This window comes from Lagenorhynchus albirostris, chromosome 2 (assembly GCF_949774975.1).
Source record: "Lagenorhynchus albirostris chromosome 2, mLagAlb1.1, whole genome shotgun sequence".
NCBI classification, from domain to species: Eukaryota; Metazoa; Chordata; class Mammalia; order Artiodactyla; family Delphinidae; genus Lagenorhynchus; species Lagenorhynchus albirostris.
In genome coordinates, this window is record NC_083096.1 from 165471115 (window position 1) to 165489674 (window position 18560).

Below are 18560 nucleotides of genomic sequence, written 5' to 3' on the forward strand. Positions count from 1 at the left end.
ACCAGATCAAGGCTTTTAATCCTATATCCATTTTGCACCACTGAATGGAAACTCTATCCCAGGTACACTTTCAAGACTAACATGTAAATTTACAAATGTGCTGCAGTAAGAAAAATTTGGGAAGCAGTCATTACTCCAAGGAAACCACATACACTTGAATGAATCACTTAAATAGAAGCTTTTCAAGATGCAACTCCAAGTCATTCTCAAAAATGACTATAATCAAAAGTCAGAAACCAATTTACAGATGACTCCCTTACAGATTTTGACCCAAAATAAAGAAAACTGAAGACTTAACGAAACACCTAGAGATTTGCTCACCCACCCCTTACAAGAACCTTCTTTCTTTCTTTTATTTTTTTTGGCTGCACCATGTGGCATGCAGGATCTTACTTCCCCTGACCAGGGATTGAACCGTGCCCCCTGCAATGGAAGCACTGAGTCTTGACCACTGGACCGCCAGCAGGGAAGTCCCAAGAACCTTCTTAACATAAGGTGAAGTGGTAGCTATAAGATAATGACAAACCCCAACCCCATTTCTTCCTAAGGCCACTGTCAGGAAGCACAAATAAATTAATCTATCCTCTAAAATGAAGTTTGGGCATTCCCATATCAGTCTGTGATAACCGCTTTGCACTAGCAGTGAAAACAACAATCTGGTAATATGGTCACGCTGTCCCCTGTCAGCCATACACTTTTTGGATGATCAATGAACCTGCTCAGGTTTATTTGTTCAATGAGTTGGAACCTACTATATGCCAGGCACTATGATGGCATTGAGCAAGACAAAGCAAGTCTACCCTCACTAAGCTTGGAATAAGTAACTGAAATTACCCTTGAGATAAGCACTGACAAGAAGCATGGGCACTAAGATGGTCTATTACAGTAAAGGAACCTGACATAGTTTGGACTAGTGGATCTCTACAGGGGCTGTAAATCAGAATCACCCAGGACAGCTTCTAAGCATACCAAAGCCCAAGCCTCACCCCATATCAAACAAATCAGAACTCTGTGAACTCTGGCCATTGGTTTTAAAGATCATTTGCTTCCCAGGTAATTCTAACATGCAGCCAAGGTAGAGAACCACTGGTTTTGGGTATAATGCGATACGTGTTATGGGCACAGAGGTCAATAATACAATGCCTACCCTCCAAGAGCTTTCTGTCTAGTGGAAAAGACCCAACAACATAGAAGTATCAGCAAAATACTCTAGCAAGATGGAGCAAAAAACCCTCAGATACAGGATAGTGCTTCTCTGGGCACAAGGGTAGGGAAGTGATCCCACTGGGCTATATAAGGTGCTTTTACCTGTTCCAGCAAGGTTTGGTTTCTAAAGATGGGTACTCAGGCAACTAATTATTTTTTATACCTTTTCATATATCTTAAATATTGCAGGCTTTTAAAATAATAAAATAAAAACTACCTTTAGGGACTTCGCTGGTGGTACAGTGGTTAAGACTCTGTGCTCCCAATGCAGGGGGTCCAGATTCGATCCCTGGTCAGGGAACTAGATCTCACATGCATGCTGCAACTAAGAGTTCACCTGCCACAACGAAGGAGCCTGCCTGCCGCAACTAAGACCCAGCACAACCTAATTAATAATTAATTAATTAAAAAAAACTGTCTTAAGTCAGTGAAGGCATCATCGAAGTTATTTACGCTGATTTTTTTTTTTTTTTTTTTTTTTTGCCGTACGCGGGCCTCTCACTGTCGTGGTCTCTCCCGTTGCGGAGCACAGGCTCCAGATGCGCAGGCTCCGCTGCCATGGCTCATGGGCCCAGCCGCTCCGCGGCACATGGGATCCTCCCAGACCGGGACACGAACCCGCGTCCCCTGCATGGCGGACTCTCAACCACTGCGCCACCAGGGAAGCCCCTTAAGCTGAGTTTTGAAGCTTGATTAGGAAGGAGTTTTCTGAGGAAATGATCTTGAAGATGTAGTCTGAAATATGAACGGGAAAAGTTAGGAGGAAAAGTGTATTAGGCAAAGGGAAGATTGTGTGCAAGGGGCTGGAAGCAGAAAAGGCATGGGGCCTTACAGAAACTGAGAGGGCTGAGAGCAAAAAAGGATGAAGCAGAGGTTCTCAAAGTGCCATCCTTGGTCTAGCAGCATCAAGAATTTGTTAGAAATGCAAATTCTGAGACCTCACTCCAGACCTACTAAATCAGAAAGGGAGGGCGGGGAGGGGGGCGGAGAATAGCCTTTGTAATAATAAGGATTTTGGATTTTATTCTAAGATTAATGAAAAATAATTGAGAGGTTTTAATAGAGGGATAACATAATCAGGATAATAGTAGCTAAATGGTTTGGCATTAATAGCTGAGCAAAAACTCCTCAAAATCTAATTTTTGTAATAATCAGGATCAGAAACCATACTGGGCCTTTAAGTCAAGGGTCACAATCGTAATGCCTTTAGGGCTAAGCCAGAAAGGCGAATGCCTGAAAAGAGGGATGTGGAACACTGATGGGGCTGCACAGCATCTGCTCTGGAGCCAAACAAACACGTGCTGAGTGGAGGGATTCACTGGCGAACTTAGGGCTCCCTTAACACACCTGCTGAAGAAAGGAGTGGGCCCCTTGCAGGGAATCCAGCCTTCTCCCTTCTTCAGATGTGACTATTTCCCCAGCCTGGCTAGGCAAATCTGGCATCAAACCAAAATTTCGAAGAGTAAACCACCTTTTGTTTCTTTGTCCAAGTAGCAGAGGGATAAAAAGCAATTCAACAAACAAGATGCCAATAACCCAGCCTGCTCACCTCTCACACGGAGTTTCTACTACAAAGCAAATGACCCATTTGTATGAATCTACAGTAGAAGCCTGAACTTGGGAATGCTCCTTGTGATAGGCTAACCCAAGAACAACCCTCTCCTGGGCCCAAGAGGCTACCAGTGTCTTCACTTCAGAAGGTCAAATCAAGCTCTTGGATTCAACAGTATAAGGCCCTCAACCCTCAAAAGACACACAACATGTTTGTATGCTAGGTTTCTCAGGACTAAAAGCTATCAAATACAGTCCAATCAAAAGGTCACTAGAAACAAGCAGAAACTTTTTGATGAGGAGCAACTTACAGCACTGGTAGAAATCCACCGATCTGGATTCTTGCCACAATATTGTGTACCTCACCCAGATTTAGCTACAGACCATAGATGATGAGGGAGTGGTTACACAGTTCTGACTGAATCAGGTTAAAAAGCACATTCCAGTGAAGTTCAGGATGCAGAAAAGGATTGCAACAGACATTAATGAGAAGGGAACAAAGAGTGATTGCCTTATTCAGACACTTCCTCCCCCAATTCCTCAGCTGAGAAAGTCAACAGTCTCCGAAGTCCCATCTGACAATAGCTATTCATCCTGGCCTGGGAAGCCTGAATTACAGGTGCTGAGGGACTCCACAGACCTTGCCCTACTAAGGTTATGGTTCAGAGATCTTCAAGGGAAGCCATGGAGGCTTCACGATGAAGTGAGTTCCTGCCTCCCACCTATTCCTTAAAGATCCCAAAACCATTTTCCCCAAAGTCAGAATAAATGAAGAGACAAGCTTCAAATCCAAGTAGAATCAAAATTTCAAAAGAATCTTATTTGCACCTGTGGCTGAATTTCCATTTCCTAAACTGAAGCCAGATTTGTAATGGCAGGTTTGCTACCTGCAGTCTTACTAGATTTCAGAACATCCCATTTTATTCCTGTGCCCAGCCTAAGTGACATGCCTACGTGTACTGGCAGAGCTAAGACGAAAGGTAAATGTTCCCAGAACCAGCCTACTATTTAATAGTTGGTGTTAACTGCCTTTGAGTATCAAGTATAGTCCCTCTAAGATGATGATGATAACAGCTGACATTTATGGAGCACCTACAAGCACCAGTACTCTCTTTATATAAACTTATTTAATATTAACCTCTCCATGAAGTGGGTACTTAAGAGTTTCATTTTACAGATGCAAAAACTAAGGCACGGAGAGGTTAAGTGACTTGCTCAAGGATCCAGAGTTAGCGGCAGAGTCAAAATGCAGACCCAGGAACTCTGAGTGTAGAGCCCAAGCTCTAAATCAGCAAACCACACTGTCTTTCTCAGGATACTGTCAGTCCATTCTACAAACACTAACCAAGCATCTGGGCACCAAAAACTCTACTAGACGAAAGCACCTATTCACACAAAACAACAACTAGCAAATCTGCTTTTACTCCGCCACGCTCAAGGTGACAATCCATGCTGAATGCACCCCAGATCCTACCTCCCAGCTTACCGCTCAGACAAACACCTAAAAATTAAGCCCTCAAAAGTAAGATGAACAAACAAAAAAACTTTAAAACAGTGTTTAGATCTCTAAACAGAGATCACACACATATTCCTCCCTGGGCAGGCAACCAAAACAGACATTCTATAAGGTCAGTCCATAAATTCCTATTCAGAATTTTGAGCCTGAATTCAAGGAATAGCTCATCATTCATTTAGCTCAATACCACCAAAACATCCAATCAGAAACTGGTTTTCTTTGCTTTTCTCTCTGCCCCCATCATCTTTTAGAGGGTGGCAGAAATACTCACAGGCAAGCTTGAAGGTCTTGACTGAAGACTCAGGTTCATATCTTCTTGCCCTCCCTTACTGGAGGTCATTGAGGGGGCTGAGGACGCCTGAGACCCAAATGAATCTTGAGATAACTCCTAAAACAAGAAAAACAAAAGCTGTGAGAGCTTGGTATTGATAAACCAGGCAAGCTTGCTTCATGATGAAAGGCCTATGGGACTCTCTTCAACAGGGGAAGCTAGGTGTGAGAGACTGCCCAATCACACACAATATTACCCAAAGGCAGAAAAAAACAAGCTGTGGCTCTTAAGAATGTCAACAGTGGACATAAGACTCTCTGATGGCACTCCTGACCATTTATCACCACCCACAGAACGCTGTTACTTGGGGATAAATGCTAAAGTCTAGCTAACTACAAGTTATATCTATCAAGGAATGAGACCACCTGATTCAAAAACACCAACAAAAAACTCACGCTAGGACCTCTGCATTAAAATGAGTACTGCTTCCTTTAAAGATATTTATTCCAACAATGCCATCAATGCACAAAATCTTTAATGGACCTGTCATCACTCAGTCATTCTCCTCTTTCTGCTCCTTAAAGAATAAAGCCCAAATTGTTATTTAGACTTTATCACCTACCTTGTTCATAGACATGGCTACAGATGAATTTTAGCTATTTCCCAAAATCAAATCCACTCTCAAAAAAATAAAGAGATTTGCTACCACTGAGACTATTCTAAAGAATGTGATGTCAGCTCTGACAGCAGTTTCAAATGAAGGGCTCCAAAATATTTTGAGCAATAGCAGAATGGAATGGCAGTTGGATGAATGTACAGTACAGCCTCCCAAAGCGACTGTTTTTAAAAAGACCAAACTAACTTGGATGCTCAAGTTCTGAATTCTGAGTTAAAAAAAAAGAAAAAGAAAAAAAAAAAATCAGTCCCATTATCTTTATCTCTTTTCTGCCTATGCAACTCTCCACTGCCCTATTTCATGAGTATGGAGAGCTACAGGTTTTTATGCAGTTATATCTTTATTAGTTTCAATTAGAGAACCAATTTTGTAAGGCAAAGTTCTCATGACACCAGCCCCCAAAGTCTGCAGTCACACGTAGGGAAGGGCATGAGGAAGGGGCCTCTTACCTGTGGTGGAGGGAAGCGCTGCTGAGAATAGGCAGTTTGCTGTGACTGCTGAGACTGGGGCTGAGGGTACGCAGCCTGCTGGGAAAGCGTCGAGGATGCTGGCTGCTGAGGTGGCGGCTGCTGGTAAGGAGACTGTGCCTGCGGCTGTGAGTAGGGGGGCTGGCTCTGGGGGTGCTGCTGGGTGGTGGACTGCTGGGTGGGGTACGGGGTTGGGGACTGCTGATGGGGGGGCTGGGATGGCTGCTGGGAATACGGAGGCTGAGAGGACTGGAGCTGCGGTGGCTGAGACTGAGGCTGCTGCTGATATGAAGGCTGGGCGTGAGGGGTCTGGGATGGTGGCTGCTGGGAGTAGGGCTGCTGCTGCTGCTGGGGGTGAGGGCTTTGCTGGTTGTAATATGGAGCCTGGCCCTGCTGACCATACCCGCTGGGGCCTGGCTGTCCATAAGGTGGAATCTGTAAAAGGAAAGGATACTTTTAGCACTGACCCTTCCGGATGAAGAAAGATGATTATGTCAGAAGCCATGCCCTGAAGATGGGTATACAAAGCTGGCAAGCCAAGCCTCACATTTAGAAAGCCCAGGGTTTTTCTACCAACCCTGTTAAACCGAGCCAGGAAGGACAGCCAGGCTGGGTTCCTAGTTGGTTTATTCTTAAGTGGATCACATTCATTCGCAGAAAATTCACACTATTTAATAAAAATATGGTCAACTTACAAGAGTTCAAGAACAGCTGTTTTCACCAATGAGTCTACTCTTTTTATCACGGCCTAGACTGTTTTTATAAGCGCTAGGAATCTGTATCCTAGCCACAACGAAGAGTCAAGAGCAGCCTGGCTCAGCCGACTGAAACCTAGGGTTTAGTAAGCCAGATGGTATGCCAATCACTAAACTACCCTGGTTCTCTTTTTCATTTAGTCTTCATTCAAAAAGTATCTGACAGCCTACTTGCTTACTTGTACCAGGCACTACTCTAGGCACCAGGGGTATATCTGGCAAGGAGGGGGGAAAAAAAGACCAATAATATCCTTCCCAACTCTCCTCCATTTTCTCATTGAAAAAAAAAAAGTGATTTTATATAAGGGCATACTTTGCTTTCAAGTCTTAGAAGTAAAGTTACGTCTTATATTCTATCCCTCACCATTTTCAGTATGAATACCACTCACATATAAATGGTAGAAAATGCTGTCAAAACAAAAAATGGCAATAAAAAGATGATGGTGCGGATGGTCAGATAAAAGGAGATGAGTAAAATCTTAACATCTGCAATAGCACTGTTAGCATCTTTACTGTTCAATCCTCCCTTTTCCTGCTACTCCCAGTCCCTTCTAAACATTCACTTTAAACCAGACAGCTGTATGTTGAAGGCCTTGAGAACATGAAGGGCCTCTTCTCTCCCCAGGGCACATGGTATGAGCGGTTTTTCTTGGTAGCAGTGGATTGATTGGTGCTCAGCCACTGCCTTTTTCTTTCTTCCCACTTCCTTCAGAGATCGCCATTCAGTGGGTACAAGCAGGCCAGCCAGGTCAAAGAAGACAGATACGTATAGCAGGTGGCCAGGGAGCAGTTTTCCTTCAAGCATACATGCGATGGTGACCACAACCTTGGCCTTGTACATAGCACAGTGAAACTAACTGAGTCAGTTGGCCTATGTTCCTTTCAAGAGGTTTGGAAGCCAAAGACACATTCTGATTCTATAGCTGAAGACCAGATCTTGGACAGCAACAAGGATTGAGGTAATCGGAGTCAACATCTACCTGCTGTGCATAAGAGAGGCCGCCCATGGTACTCTGCGCTCGGCCCTGCATGGTCATCGGGTACCGCTGCGGGGTCTGGGACCCATATGGCTGCCCTGGGTACCCATGTCCTTGCTGCGGTCCTGATGGAGGTCCCTGTTGTTGCGAGTATGGGTTAGTCCCGCCATATGGCTGAGGTCTCATCTTGCCCATCTGATCCATTGGACTGGATGGCTACAAAATAAAGAGCATTTCATTAACCTGAAGCTTTGATGTCCTCTAGCCAATATGAACACAAACCTTGGCATACAGGTCTGTATGCCACAAAGGAAAACAGTTACTATGAAATAAAGTAATGGTATAGACCCAATAACCCTTGAGCAAGTCATTTAACCTTCCTCAGAACCTTGATTTTGTCATATGTAAAATGGAAACACCACCAGTTTGTGAAAGCATCTTCTAAGCTATATACTACTTTATAAGTGTGGTACTACTTGAGATCCAAGGAACGGGCCAGGTGTGGAGCAATGAATACACGTACTCTATGGTACAGAAAAATGAGAACAAAGGCCCTTCAGTTGGGAGGGGATGGTGCTGCTATACTCTGCCATGATCCTGTTCAATAACACCAGAACTGATGCTTTAATACTGTGGTAGGGAATTCAAATACACAAGCCTCTAGATGTTTTTATTCTTTAAACAGTGGAAACTTATTTCCTTGCACATCCAGAGCCCGTTTGTGCTATGGCACGAGGACTTAAATTTATGCTTTCTTCCAACTGGGTATCATAGCTAAGTTACAGTTGTTGAGGGAATTGTGACCCCGAATTTATTTAGAGCCTTGTACAACTCAACTGAAAAGTTCACCTCCTTTAATATTCAAGAGCTTGAGGGTGAAGGCAGGTAGAGAGTATGTCTCTCTAAAAAACAAGATGCAGAGGTACCAATAATGGAACCTCAAAGCTCATAGGTATTTGGCTACAAACATAATTTCCAGCTCTTTGTGGTGCAACAGGATCAGTCAACTCATTCACTTTCTGACATAATTTTATCTTACTGGAGCTACGCAGAACAGAGGCCCAGCACACTTTCCCCTCCCAGAGATGCCTACCTATATCTATTGGTGGTGAGAAGGGAAGGAGTATCACTAAGCACTTAAATAGATACACCCAAGTTGCCAAGTAGGCCTGCACCTGACGTAAAACCTGAAAACTGAATCTTAAATTGGGGATGGGGAGTAGGTATTAAGGAATTCAGTGGTTCTCAAACTTCAGAATGCATCAGAATCACCCGGAGGGCTTGTTAAAACGCACACTGCTGGGACCCATCCCCAGGGTACGATTCTGTAGGTTCAGGGGTGGGCCTAAGATATGCATTTATAGCAGTGCCCAGGTAATACTGATGCTGCTGGTCCAGGGACCACCATACTTTTAAGAACCACTGGCCTAGATTACACCTAGGGTCCCTTCTGGTTCTATTATTCTATAATTAATAAATTATTCTAATATATTTTTTTTTGCAGCACACTACCTAAGTGTTTTATAATAATGAAGAAGTTGAGCTGTCGTGAGGAAAATGGATAAGATAAAAAGCCACAGAGACTATTCTTCTAAATACTAACCGAAAAAAAGCAGAAACGAAGTTCTCTCTTAGGCTGCAGCTGAAATCTCACCTTAAAAGGTTAACACTGAAACCTCTCAAGTTTCCAAACTACGAGAATCATAGTAAAACCGTGTCCCAAATCACTACTACATGTCAATATTATTAAAGTGTTATTTCCAACAATCATAACTAAACAATTTTTGCCCAGACCTGCCTCTGTATCAGAAGCTCCAATAACATTCCCGATCATAACTTTGGAGCCACGTGGATTCTTTTGAGCCTGTTTAGGAAGTTCAAATTCAACAACCAAACTAGTGAGTAATAAATAGCATGTGGTCTTCCCCAGATACACCTGGCAATGGAGCCAAAACATCACCATTCTCTCCTACAAAGAGCTCAGGGGCTTACACAGCCACATCATGCCGCAAATAACAAGGAGATCCTCATCTTATCCTAGACTGCAGCTGCTGTCCACGTGGCCCCCAGGTGAAGAGACTACATTTGCTGAACAGAGACCAGCCCACTCTGGGTATCTCTGTCAGTCTAGATCTCCTCAACACACAAGGGGCAGTCATTACCATGGTTACTACGGAGCTTCTAGAGCAGCAGCTATTAACCACAGCTACCGATCAGATGTGAGAAGCTGCACAAATGCCTGGGCCTCTCCCTAGAGATTCCAATTTAGCAAGTCTAGAAAGGCTTGGCTCCCTCCCCCTAAACCCCTTAAGATCCTTGGATGATTCGTGTGTCGGGGGAGGGGGCAATGCATGGCTTGTGGGATCTTAGTTCTTAGTTCCCCAACCAGGGATTGAACCCAGGCCACGGCAGTGAAAGCGCCAAGTCCTAACCACTGGACTGCCAGGAAATTCCCTAGTTCTAACATATATTACTAGCTGAGAACCAGTGATCTAGAGAAACACTGCCCAATAAAATTTTCTGTGTTGTATGACTATTAAGTACTTGAAATATGCCTAGTGTGACTGAGGAACTGAATTCTTTTTATTTACTTTAAATTCAAATAACCACATGTAGCTGGTGGTTATACTGGATTGCACAGTTCTAGAGCAATACTCACAAATCATTTTCACCTCTCCCTGCTCAACAACAGCCCCAAACTTCCTACCCACTACATCAGGTACAGTATCAAATAGAAAGAGCAAAGAAAGTAATAAATCGACAGACTTGGGTTCAAATCCTAACTCTTGTCACTGACCTTGAGCACATCAATTCTTTAACTAAAATGCACATAACTGGGGCTTCCCAGGTGACGCAGTGGTTAAGAATCCACCTGCCAATGCAGGGGACACGGGTTCGAGCCCTGGTCCAGGAAGATCCCACATGCTGCGGAGCAACTAAGCCCGTGCATCACAACTACTGAGCCTGTGCTCTAGAGCCCATGTACCACAACTACTGAAGCCCGCGCGCCTAGAGCCCGTGCTCCGCAACAAGAGAAGCCTGCGCACCGCGACGAAGAGTAGCTCCCACTCACCGCAACCAGAGAAGGCCCACGTGCACCATCAAAGACCCAACACAGCCAAAAAACAAAAACAAAAACAACATAAAATGCACATAACACACTTCACACAGTGCCTGGTACTTAAACACCCAATGAATAGTAGCTATTATCAATTATGATAAATAGTGCTTCTGCCTGGCTCTAAAATGGGCCACAGTGCTCCAGTTCTACGCATTTTTCAGCCTCATGCCAGACTTCCCACATGTCCAGCTCTGTGCAATAGTACCCTGCCCTGCCCTCCTGTCCACAATGGCTTCCACCAGCAGAAACCCAACCCTTCAACATGAAGCCACTTCCCACTTCTTTAGCACATTCTGTTCTTTCACACTTCTAAATGTCCTATTGTAAAATCAGTCAGAATCATAGGTTTAGCACTTAGTTGTCCAGCTAACTGACTGCATCTCTCGAGACTAAGTTCTCAGAAATCGGAGATCAGGTATTTTATCTTCAAAGTCCCCCGAAAGACCCCAAGTGCAGAACTAGGGCTCAGGAACTTCACTGTGCCAGGCTGCCCTACTTTAAGAAGTGGGTAGGGGATACTATGGGAAGAAAGCCTAGATTAAACCACCTAGCCAAAGGGCCAGGGACACCCCTAAACCAGGTTATGACTTTGAGGGCAGAAAAAAATGGGGACTGAACTGAAAAAGTAAAGGGGAGGGTAGAACAAACAGTCAAGGAAGAATGAGCCCACCTCTGAGGAGACTCTTAAGTGCCATCCTTAAGTGCCTCTCTCCTATAACCAGAGAGGTCTTCAAACCACACAGGCATCCACAAACACACTGCTTAAAAACAAAAGGCTAAAGGCAAGTTACTCCCCCCTACCCACCACCCCCGCCCCATGTCTCACATCAGGGTGCCTGCACTCCCAATTGAGGACAGCTACTAAAGGGTTCAAGGATTCTTCCATTACTTTAGAAACTCCTTGCAGACTAAAAATAAACGCAAGTTAAAAAAATTCTTATTCTAAAAAATGAAATTAAGACATTTCCCTTTCCTGGACATCAGATTTCTGACCCCTTCCCTTCACTAAAGGGTTATAATAAACGGAATACACAGCTTAGCAACTAAAATATATTCAGTTCAACCAGATTAATCTGGTCTCATGTCAAAGTTAAACATCTGCTCATATCAGAAGGGGAGGTAGGCAGGGACTGAACTCACACTTCTGACATTTAAAACCATTGTGAAAGATTTGTGATTTGCAGTTATAGATGAAATGTCATCTTCCAATCTTTCATAACAGAGAAGGGGCCTTAAATCTTCACTAATCAGTTTTTTTGGAAAGTAGCAATTTCAGCCGAGAAAAATGCTTACTACATACAAGACAGAAAAACCAGTATCAGCAGTCTGCAGGCACCAAGGAAGAGGCAGAGGATGGGAAACACCAAAGAGCCAGAGATTCCTCTCTGGGAAAGACAGAGAGGAAATCCCTTCAATGGGAAACCACAGGAGTAGATTACTGTGATTACACTTCAAAAGCAAAGGCTCTGCCACAAAGACACATAATTGAGAGGAAAATGCTGCCCCCTTGATCAGGGCAGTCGGGCCCCCTGCTATATACTCTCCTGCATTCATAAAAAATAAAAATAAAAAAGAGGAAAAGAGCCATAAGAAAACTCCCATCTCTATTCACCACTTATCTCTTTCCAGATCACTGGACGTCTTACAAACTGCCTGCCAAATGAAATGCATCAAAAGTTGCAGTTTCCCTAGGCATCAAAGGCAAGGATGCCTAGCAGGCTGGTCCCTTTGAATATATTCAGAACAAACAGCTTACAGACTAACCACTTGCACAGAGTTTCCCTGCTCTAAGCAAATGGAATTAAAAGCCCCTCCAGATCAGAGGGCTAATGGAATCCCTTACAACTTATTGCACCAAGGAAAGCCATAACGACCTAAGGGGTTGCTGAGATATAACACACTGGACTTCAAATTCTCCAACTTCTGATCACAACTGATTGAGAAGAGAGCAGAGAAGGCAGGGCCAGGGACTCCAAAGTGAGAGATACTGTTCACCAAAATGCACCACACCACATGCAGTGGCACCAGGAAAGAGAAACTTCTTAATTTTCTTGAAATAAAAGTCCAACTGAGGAAAGTTCCAGGCTTCAGTCCCAATCCAAAGATGCAGAAAGGAAGTGACTGTGTAGCAAACCAAAGGAACCAGATTTGGTACCCAAGGACCAGCAAGAACATGACTGGAGAGAGATGGACTGGGCTGCCAAAAATGTGTCCATCAGAAAGCAGAAGTCTTGACTACCACTTGTCCTGTCACCCTAAATGCCAACTAGTTGAGGCTAGTAGAAACCTAGAATATTATTTCTTACTCACTGCGCTTTCAATTTATTCCTGGCCAGATTTGTTGTATGACTTTTAATAACAACAATAAAAAAAAGCATCCCTGGCTCTTTAACCAAAAGAACCACCTAATTGATTCCCACAGTAATTAACCTGCATTTTACCTCAGAGAGCGGTAGTTAAGGAAGTCGGCACTGCTATTTATAACTCATCTCAAATTGAGGGCAGACTGCCTAAAATCTAACACATCCCAGCTGTACTCCTGTTTGAACTGGGGCCAAGGGAATTTTTTAAAGCAATCTTGGCACCGAATGAATGACACCAACAGTATGAGAGCTCGAGCGGTTGTGTTGTGGTGACGTAGCACTGGAGGTGGAATGGGAGGGGGCCAGTGTACTGTGATCCCTCTCGTGCACGCCTGCTGCTTGCTGAGTCCCAGTACAGTAAGCTGGGAACCGCCCACTGAGAGCCAAACACAGGAAAAGGCTTTTCCTGTGGAACGCCTTGAAGTGAGAAACACATGGCTAATCTGCATAAACGCGAAGCCACACCACCCCTGCCAGGAAGGTTAGTGCTCGTAATCTCTGGCCATGAAGCTGGCTGCCTGGGAGGACTTGGACTGGCGCCTGATAACCCAGAAAGAGCCGAAAGAACAGATGGGTAAGGACCCCGGCAGAAAACAGCCCCAGGTCACGTGACTCGCCACATGGCCCCGCCAGCACAAACTATTGTCTGGCTGTGGAGCTCCCATACAAAGGCACCCAGCCTTGGCTTCCTGTGATTACAGGGACAGGCGGCAGCTGTTGATCCAGTTTCCCTATGGGACGCTCCCCTACTGAGGAGCATTCCAGGGAGGGATAAATACAAAAGTTAAGGCCTCTCCCAACCAACGTGCTCTCAGCTTCCCGCAAGCTCCACGTGGCCCCACACTCAGATCTGAGGAAGGACCGAGTAGATTCCATAGAGAGAACCACCCTTTGCACCCCGATACACGTGAGCTGACCAGCATAAATCATTCTCACAGTGCCCCCCTCCCCAGCCACACAGACATCTGTATCCTCATCCTGTTTTTTCTCACTCCTCCAGTACACTTCATGGCTTTGAAGACTGGTCTAGGGGCCCAATCCCAATCAAGGAAAAACTGCCCAGAAACCTGCATTTAGTTCTATCCCCAGACCCTGCCTCCTAAAATAAGGAGATTCCTTCCCTTCATTTTGTTTTGCATTTAAACAGTCATGTGCCCACTGTTTATGTGACCCAGGATAACAAGAGATTCTTCACTTCCTATTTGGCCTCACCAGAGACATCACTGATTTCCTGAAGCTATACTGATGATAAGAAAATAAAAATCTCTCATCAGATATACCAACACCTGACCCAGGAGATCAACCCACTCAGCCTATGTTTCTTATCATTCATAACCTGAGAATCACACCCCATTTTTCTACTTCACAAGAGACTGAAAACAATTCTTTCATTTTAGTTCTAGTTCATTCCAGTTCTCAACAAACTGGCCATATGCCTATGGTGAGAGAGGAATTACCAACAACTAGTTTACAACTACCACCTGAAAGAGACAGTTTTTTAAAAAATTCTTTCAACGTTCCATAAGTGTCCAAGTTGAATATAAATAAAAAACCCAAAGTCAATTAAAAGTTCTATCTACCCCATTCTGTTTACAGAAACGATTCTTGAAGATCAGGGCACATTCCCCTTTTCAGCCTTAAGTAAGAGCCCATTTCAAAGACATGACCTGAAGCATCAAGCTGACCGAACTCCTAGGAGGGGCTGCAACCTGACAACAGACTCAGGACCTTCCAACCCACACTGTCTCTAATGTGATAGAGAACAAGACAAGATGCCTGGCTCTCTCCCTGGCTCAGAGGTATTTAGGCTACTGTGCTCCATCTTTCCAGACCAGAAAATCAGAAAAAAACTCACTAAGGGTAGAAAAAAGAGACCAAAGGGGGAAAAGTCACTGAATCTTCCACAAAACTCAAATAAATTATGAGAGCCAACCGTAATAACCACCTCGCAGCTGTCCCCCAGAAGAGGCGTGACAGAAAAACCACAACCAGGTGGCTGGCATTTCTTTATTTCTTCGCTGGGTCCTGAAAGAGCTCTTCAAATAAAGCAAGTAGAGCATTAAAGTAATAAATTCCCCAACAAATGATAAAGTTCTTCTCATCCAGAGCACTTTCATTAGCCACCTTTCAAAGAGAAAGTGCTCTTCCAAAAATGATGATCCCTTTTTCGGAAGACCAAACTTAGCTAACCAATTTCTCCCAATTTCCAATGAATTACAAAAGCCTCTAAGAAAGACACATACCTTCTTGAGAAAGAATTCTTCAGGTACTACTTAAAACCCAGGTATATAATATATAAAACAGTAAGGCCCCAAGACAATGATTAAACAAGAATGAAATGCCATTTGATAAAATTAAACATCCCCTTGTTTACAACTTTTTAATCTCAAGAGTAAGACAGCATTACAACACGATGAAAAGAGTACACTAGACTAAGAGAATGCCTGAGTTTCAATCCCAGTTCTCTGACCAACTGGGGAGAGAGGGGTAGGCACTAATCAGGCTGTACCTAACCTCTTCAGCTACACACTTGAATCCCGCCCTCTAGATTCTGAATCAGCAGCTCTGGGATGGGGCCAGGAATCTCCTCAGGCAATTCTCATGTCCAGTCTGGGAGCATTTGGGCTGCATGGCCTCCCTCCAAATCTCCTCCCATCTCCAGCACAGAATGACCCTAGAACTCAGATGCACGTTCAGCTTCCTTAGCCAACCTATGGTCTGAAGAGGGCAGTGCCTGGCCAATAGAGAAAAACTAGGAACAGACCTCAGATTCCCAAATAAGCAGCATTCTCAAAGCCAAGATTTCCCAAATTCTTATACTTAATCCCCGACTGTCTTGTTCACCTGACCACCTATTACTAACAATACTATATGCTTTACTTATTTACCTTGTTCACTGTCTGTATCCTAGACTAGAACATAAACTCCGGGAAGGTAGACATCCGTGTGTAAAACAAACTTTTCTACTTTAAAAGAGGAAAAGAAAGGGGACTGTGAAAGAGAAAGTGGAATTCTAGAGGTCTTGGCAATTCCTAACCTCTTTCATGCTGAGAGGAAATGCTTTGGTTCAACACAGTAAGTCCTAAGAGCTCTGCCTCTACAATGCCTTCAACTTCTCTGTCCCTCAGTCTCTACATCAACAGAATAGAGACGGCAGTAGTAACACCCTCAGGGTTGAATAAGTTAATACATTAAAACGAAACAAAACATTGTTCTTCAAACCAGCTGGACATGCTCCAGCCTCAGAGTCTTTGTATTCACTGATCTCTCCACCTGGAATACTCTTTCTTCTCTCAGGTATTAGTATAGCTCTCTCACATCAAATATCACTTCATTTTGGCCTCCCCTGGTGTACCCATTTAAGATTTCAATCCTGCACACTTCTTATAGTTGATCCCTGATTAACTTTGCTCCTGAGCACATAACACTAAGCATACTATATGCTAAAGTTTACTTATTTATCTTGTTTAAAGTCTATATCCTAGACTAGTATAAGCTACAAGGCTAGAATACAAGGTATGTGTCTGTGTTTGATTGCTATCTCCTCCAGCACCCAAAATGTTAGCTATTATCATCCTACACAAGTCCCAAATTTCTAAGCAATAAAGCTTAGAAACCAGACCCAGGTCTGGTCCCACACACTCAAGACCAGAAACCCAAAGTGGTCAACTAGAAGTTAACTAACAATCAAATAAATTACTTCCCTCTCTCCATACTCAATAGGAGAAAAAGCAGAATGGAGCTGAAAGCAGTTTCAAAATACCCACTTAAAAAACAAGAATACTACAGGACTTCCCTGGTGGTGCAGCGGTTAAGAATCCGCCTGCCGGGCTTCCCTGGTGGCGCAGTGGTTAAGAGTCCGCCTGCCGATGCAGGGGACACGGGTTCGTGCCCCGGTCCGGGAAGATCCCACATGCCGAGGAGCGGCTAGGCCCGTGAGCCATGGCCGCTGAGCCTGCGCGTCCGGAGCCTGTGCTCCGCAACGGGAGAGGCCACAACAGTGAGAGGCCCGCGTACCGCAAAAAAGAAAAAAAAAAGAATTCACTTGCCAATGCAGGGGACATGGGTTCGAGCCCTGATCCAGGAAGATCCCACATGCCGCGGAGCAACTAAGCCTGTGTACCACAACTACTGAGCCCACATGCCTAGAGCCTGTGCTCTGCAACAAAGAGAAGCCACCGCAATAAGACAACTTCGGTGCACTGCAACGAAGAGTAGCCCCCATGTACAGCAACGAAGACCCAATGCAGCCAAAAATAAATAAATATTTTTTAAAAATAAAGAAAACTTGGGCTTCCCTGGTGGCGCAGTGGTTGAGAGTCCGCCTGCCAATGCAGGGGACACGGGTTCGTGCCCCAGTCCGGGAAGATCCCACATGCGGAGCGGCTGGGCATGTGAGCCATGGCCGCTGAGCCTGCATGTCTGGAGCCTGTGCTCCGCAACGGGAGAGGCCACAACGGTGAGAGGCCCGCGTACCACAAAAAAAAAAATAAAGAAAAAAAAATAAAGAAAACTTAAACACAAACACACTCACACACACACACACACACACACACACACGTTAGACACCAAAAGGGTTGACCAGTCCAGTTCTCAAGCTCTACCTACTTTCAGTCTGTTCTCCCAAAGGAATTTGTTCAATAGCTCCTTCCAAGAATCCTGACAGTAAAGCCCAACGGTTTTCAACCAGGGCAATACTAGCCCCTGAGAAGTGTTTGGAAACCAATGTACGAAAGTGCCTTTTAGGTTATCACAGCGATTCTGTGGTATTACTGACATTTATTACCTGGGGAGCAGGATGCCAAATGTCCTGCAATGCATCTCCACACAAAGAAGAGCCTCACTGAGAAATAATGGACTCTAGCCCATTACAAGTCCAGTCTGAGATGGAGAATTTCCTGTAACAATTGACCCTGGAGCAGTGATGGGAAAGGGAATCAGAACTGACTGGTACCTATCCCAAGAGCTCAACAGTACAAAGTCACCCACTAGCCAAGGTAATCATAAATAAAAATTTACTTTATGAAACAGTTGGAAAATAATTTACTGAAGGCAGTACTTCCCCAGTGCATTAATACAATTATAATTATATAGTTATTTGTGATTATTTATTTATATCTTTCCCTACTAGAAAGTACTCCGTGGCATTATGAATCCTGTTGCCTGATACATTGTAGAAGCTCCTTAAGTAGCTGTTACATTACTGTAAGCAACTGCCAAATAGTAGGTAGGTACTCACAGGTTTTTCAAAAAAAGTTTTGCCACAAGATTTCTTACACTGGCAAGTCCCAACTATTGTATGCTTTAAATTAGACAATATTTCAGTAACAGGACCGGACAATTAAGTGAGCTAAAAAAAAAAAGTTCTTATCCTGAAAATTCTTGAGAAATGGGGCATATGATCAAAGTCCAAGAAAACCTGATGGTATACAAGGAAAACAGGTTGGTATACTGCCTTCCAGTATATGCTTAATAATTAAAAACTTAACAAAATACAGACCTGACTACCCACACGAGGTGTTATGGGTTGACATCAGAAAAAAGTATTTCCTCCCACAAACCATCCTTTGGTGCTTCTACTAGGGAATGGACCTTATTGTGGATGGACCGCAGCCCAACTGAGCAGGTTAAGAATGAAGCACTAAGTAGGTTTAGAC

The 18560-nt window shown here is 44.0% G+C and overlaps 1 protein-coding gene across 5 annotated transcripts in view; it reads right to left on the reverse strand.

Moving 5' to 3' along the window:
* Positions 1 to 18560, reverse strand: part of ARID1A (AT-rich interaction domain 1A) — a 70435-nt gene that overhangs the window by 36407 nt on the left and 15468 nt on the right. For 4 of the 5 annotated variants that reach the window (XM_060140950.1, XM_060140952.1, XM_060140949.1 and 1 more), the window contains exons 2-4: positions 7423 to 7635; positions 5670 to 6122; positions 4545 to 4661 (exon numbers count right to left, since the gene is read on the reverse strand). In XM_060140950.1, the coding sequence (XP_059996933.1) occupies positions 4545 to 4661; positions 5670 to 6122; positions 7423 to 7635 (783 nt within the window). The remainder of the gene's footprint in view (positions 1 to 4544; positions 4662 to 5669; positions 6123 to 7422; positions 7636 to 18560) is intronic. The other variant, XM_060140953.1, reaches the window with a different exon arrangement.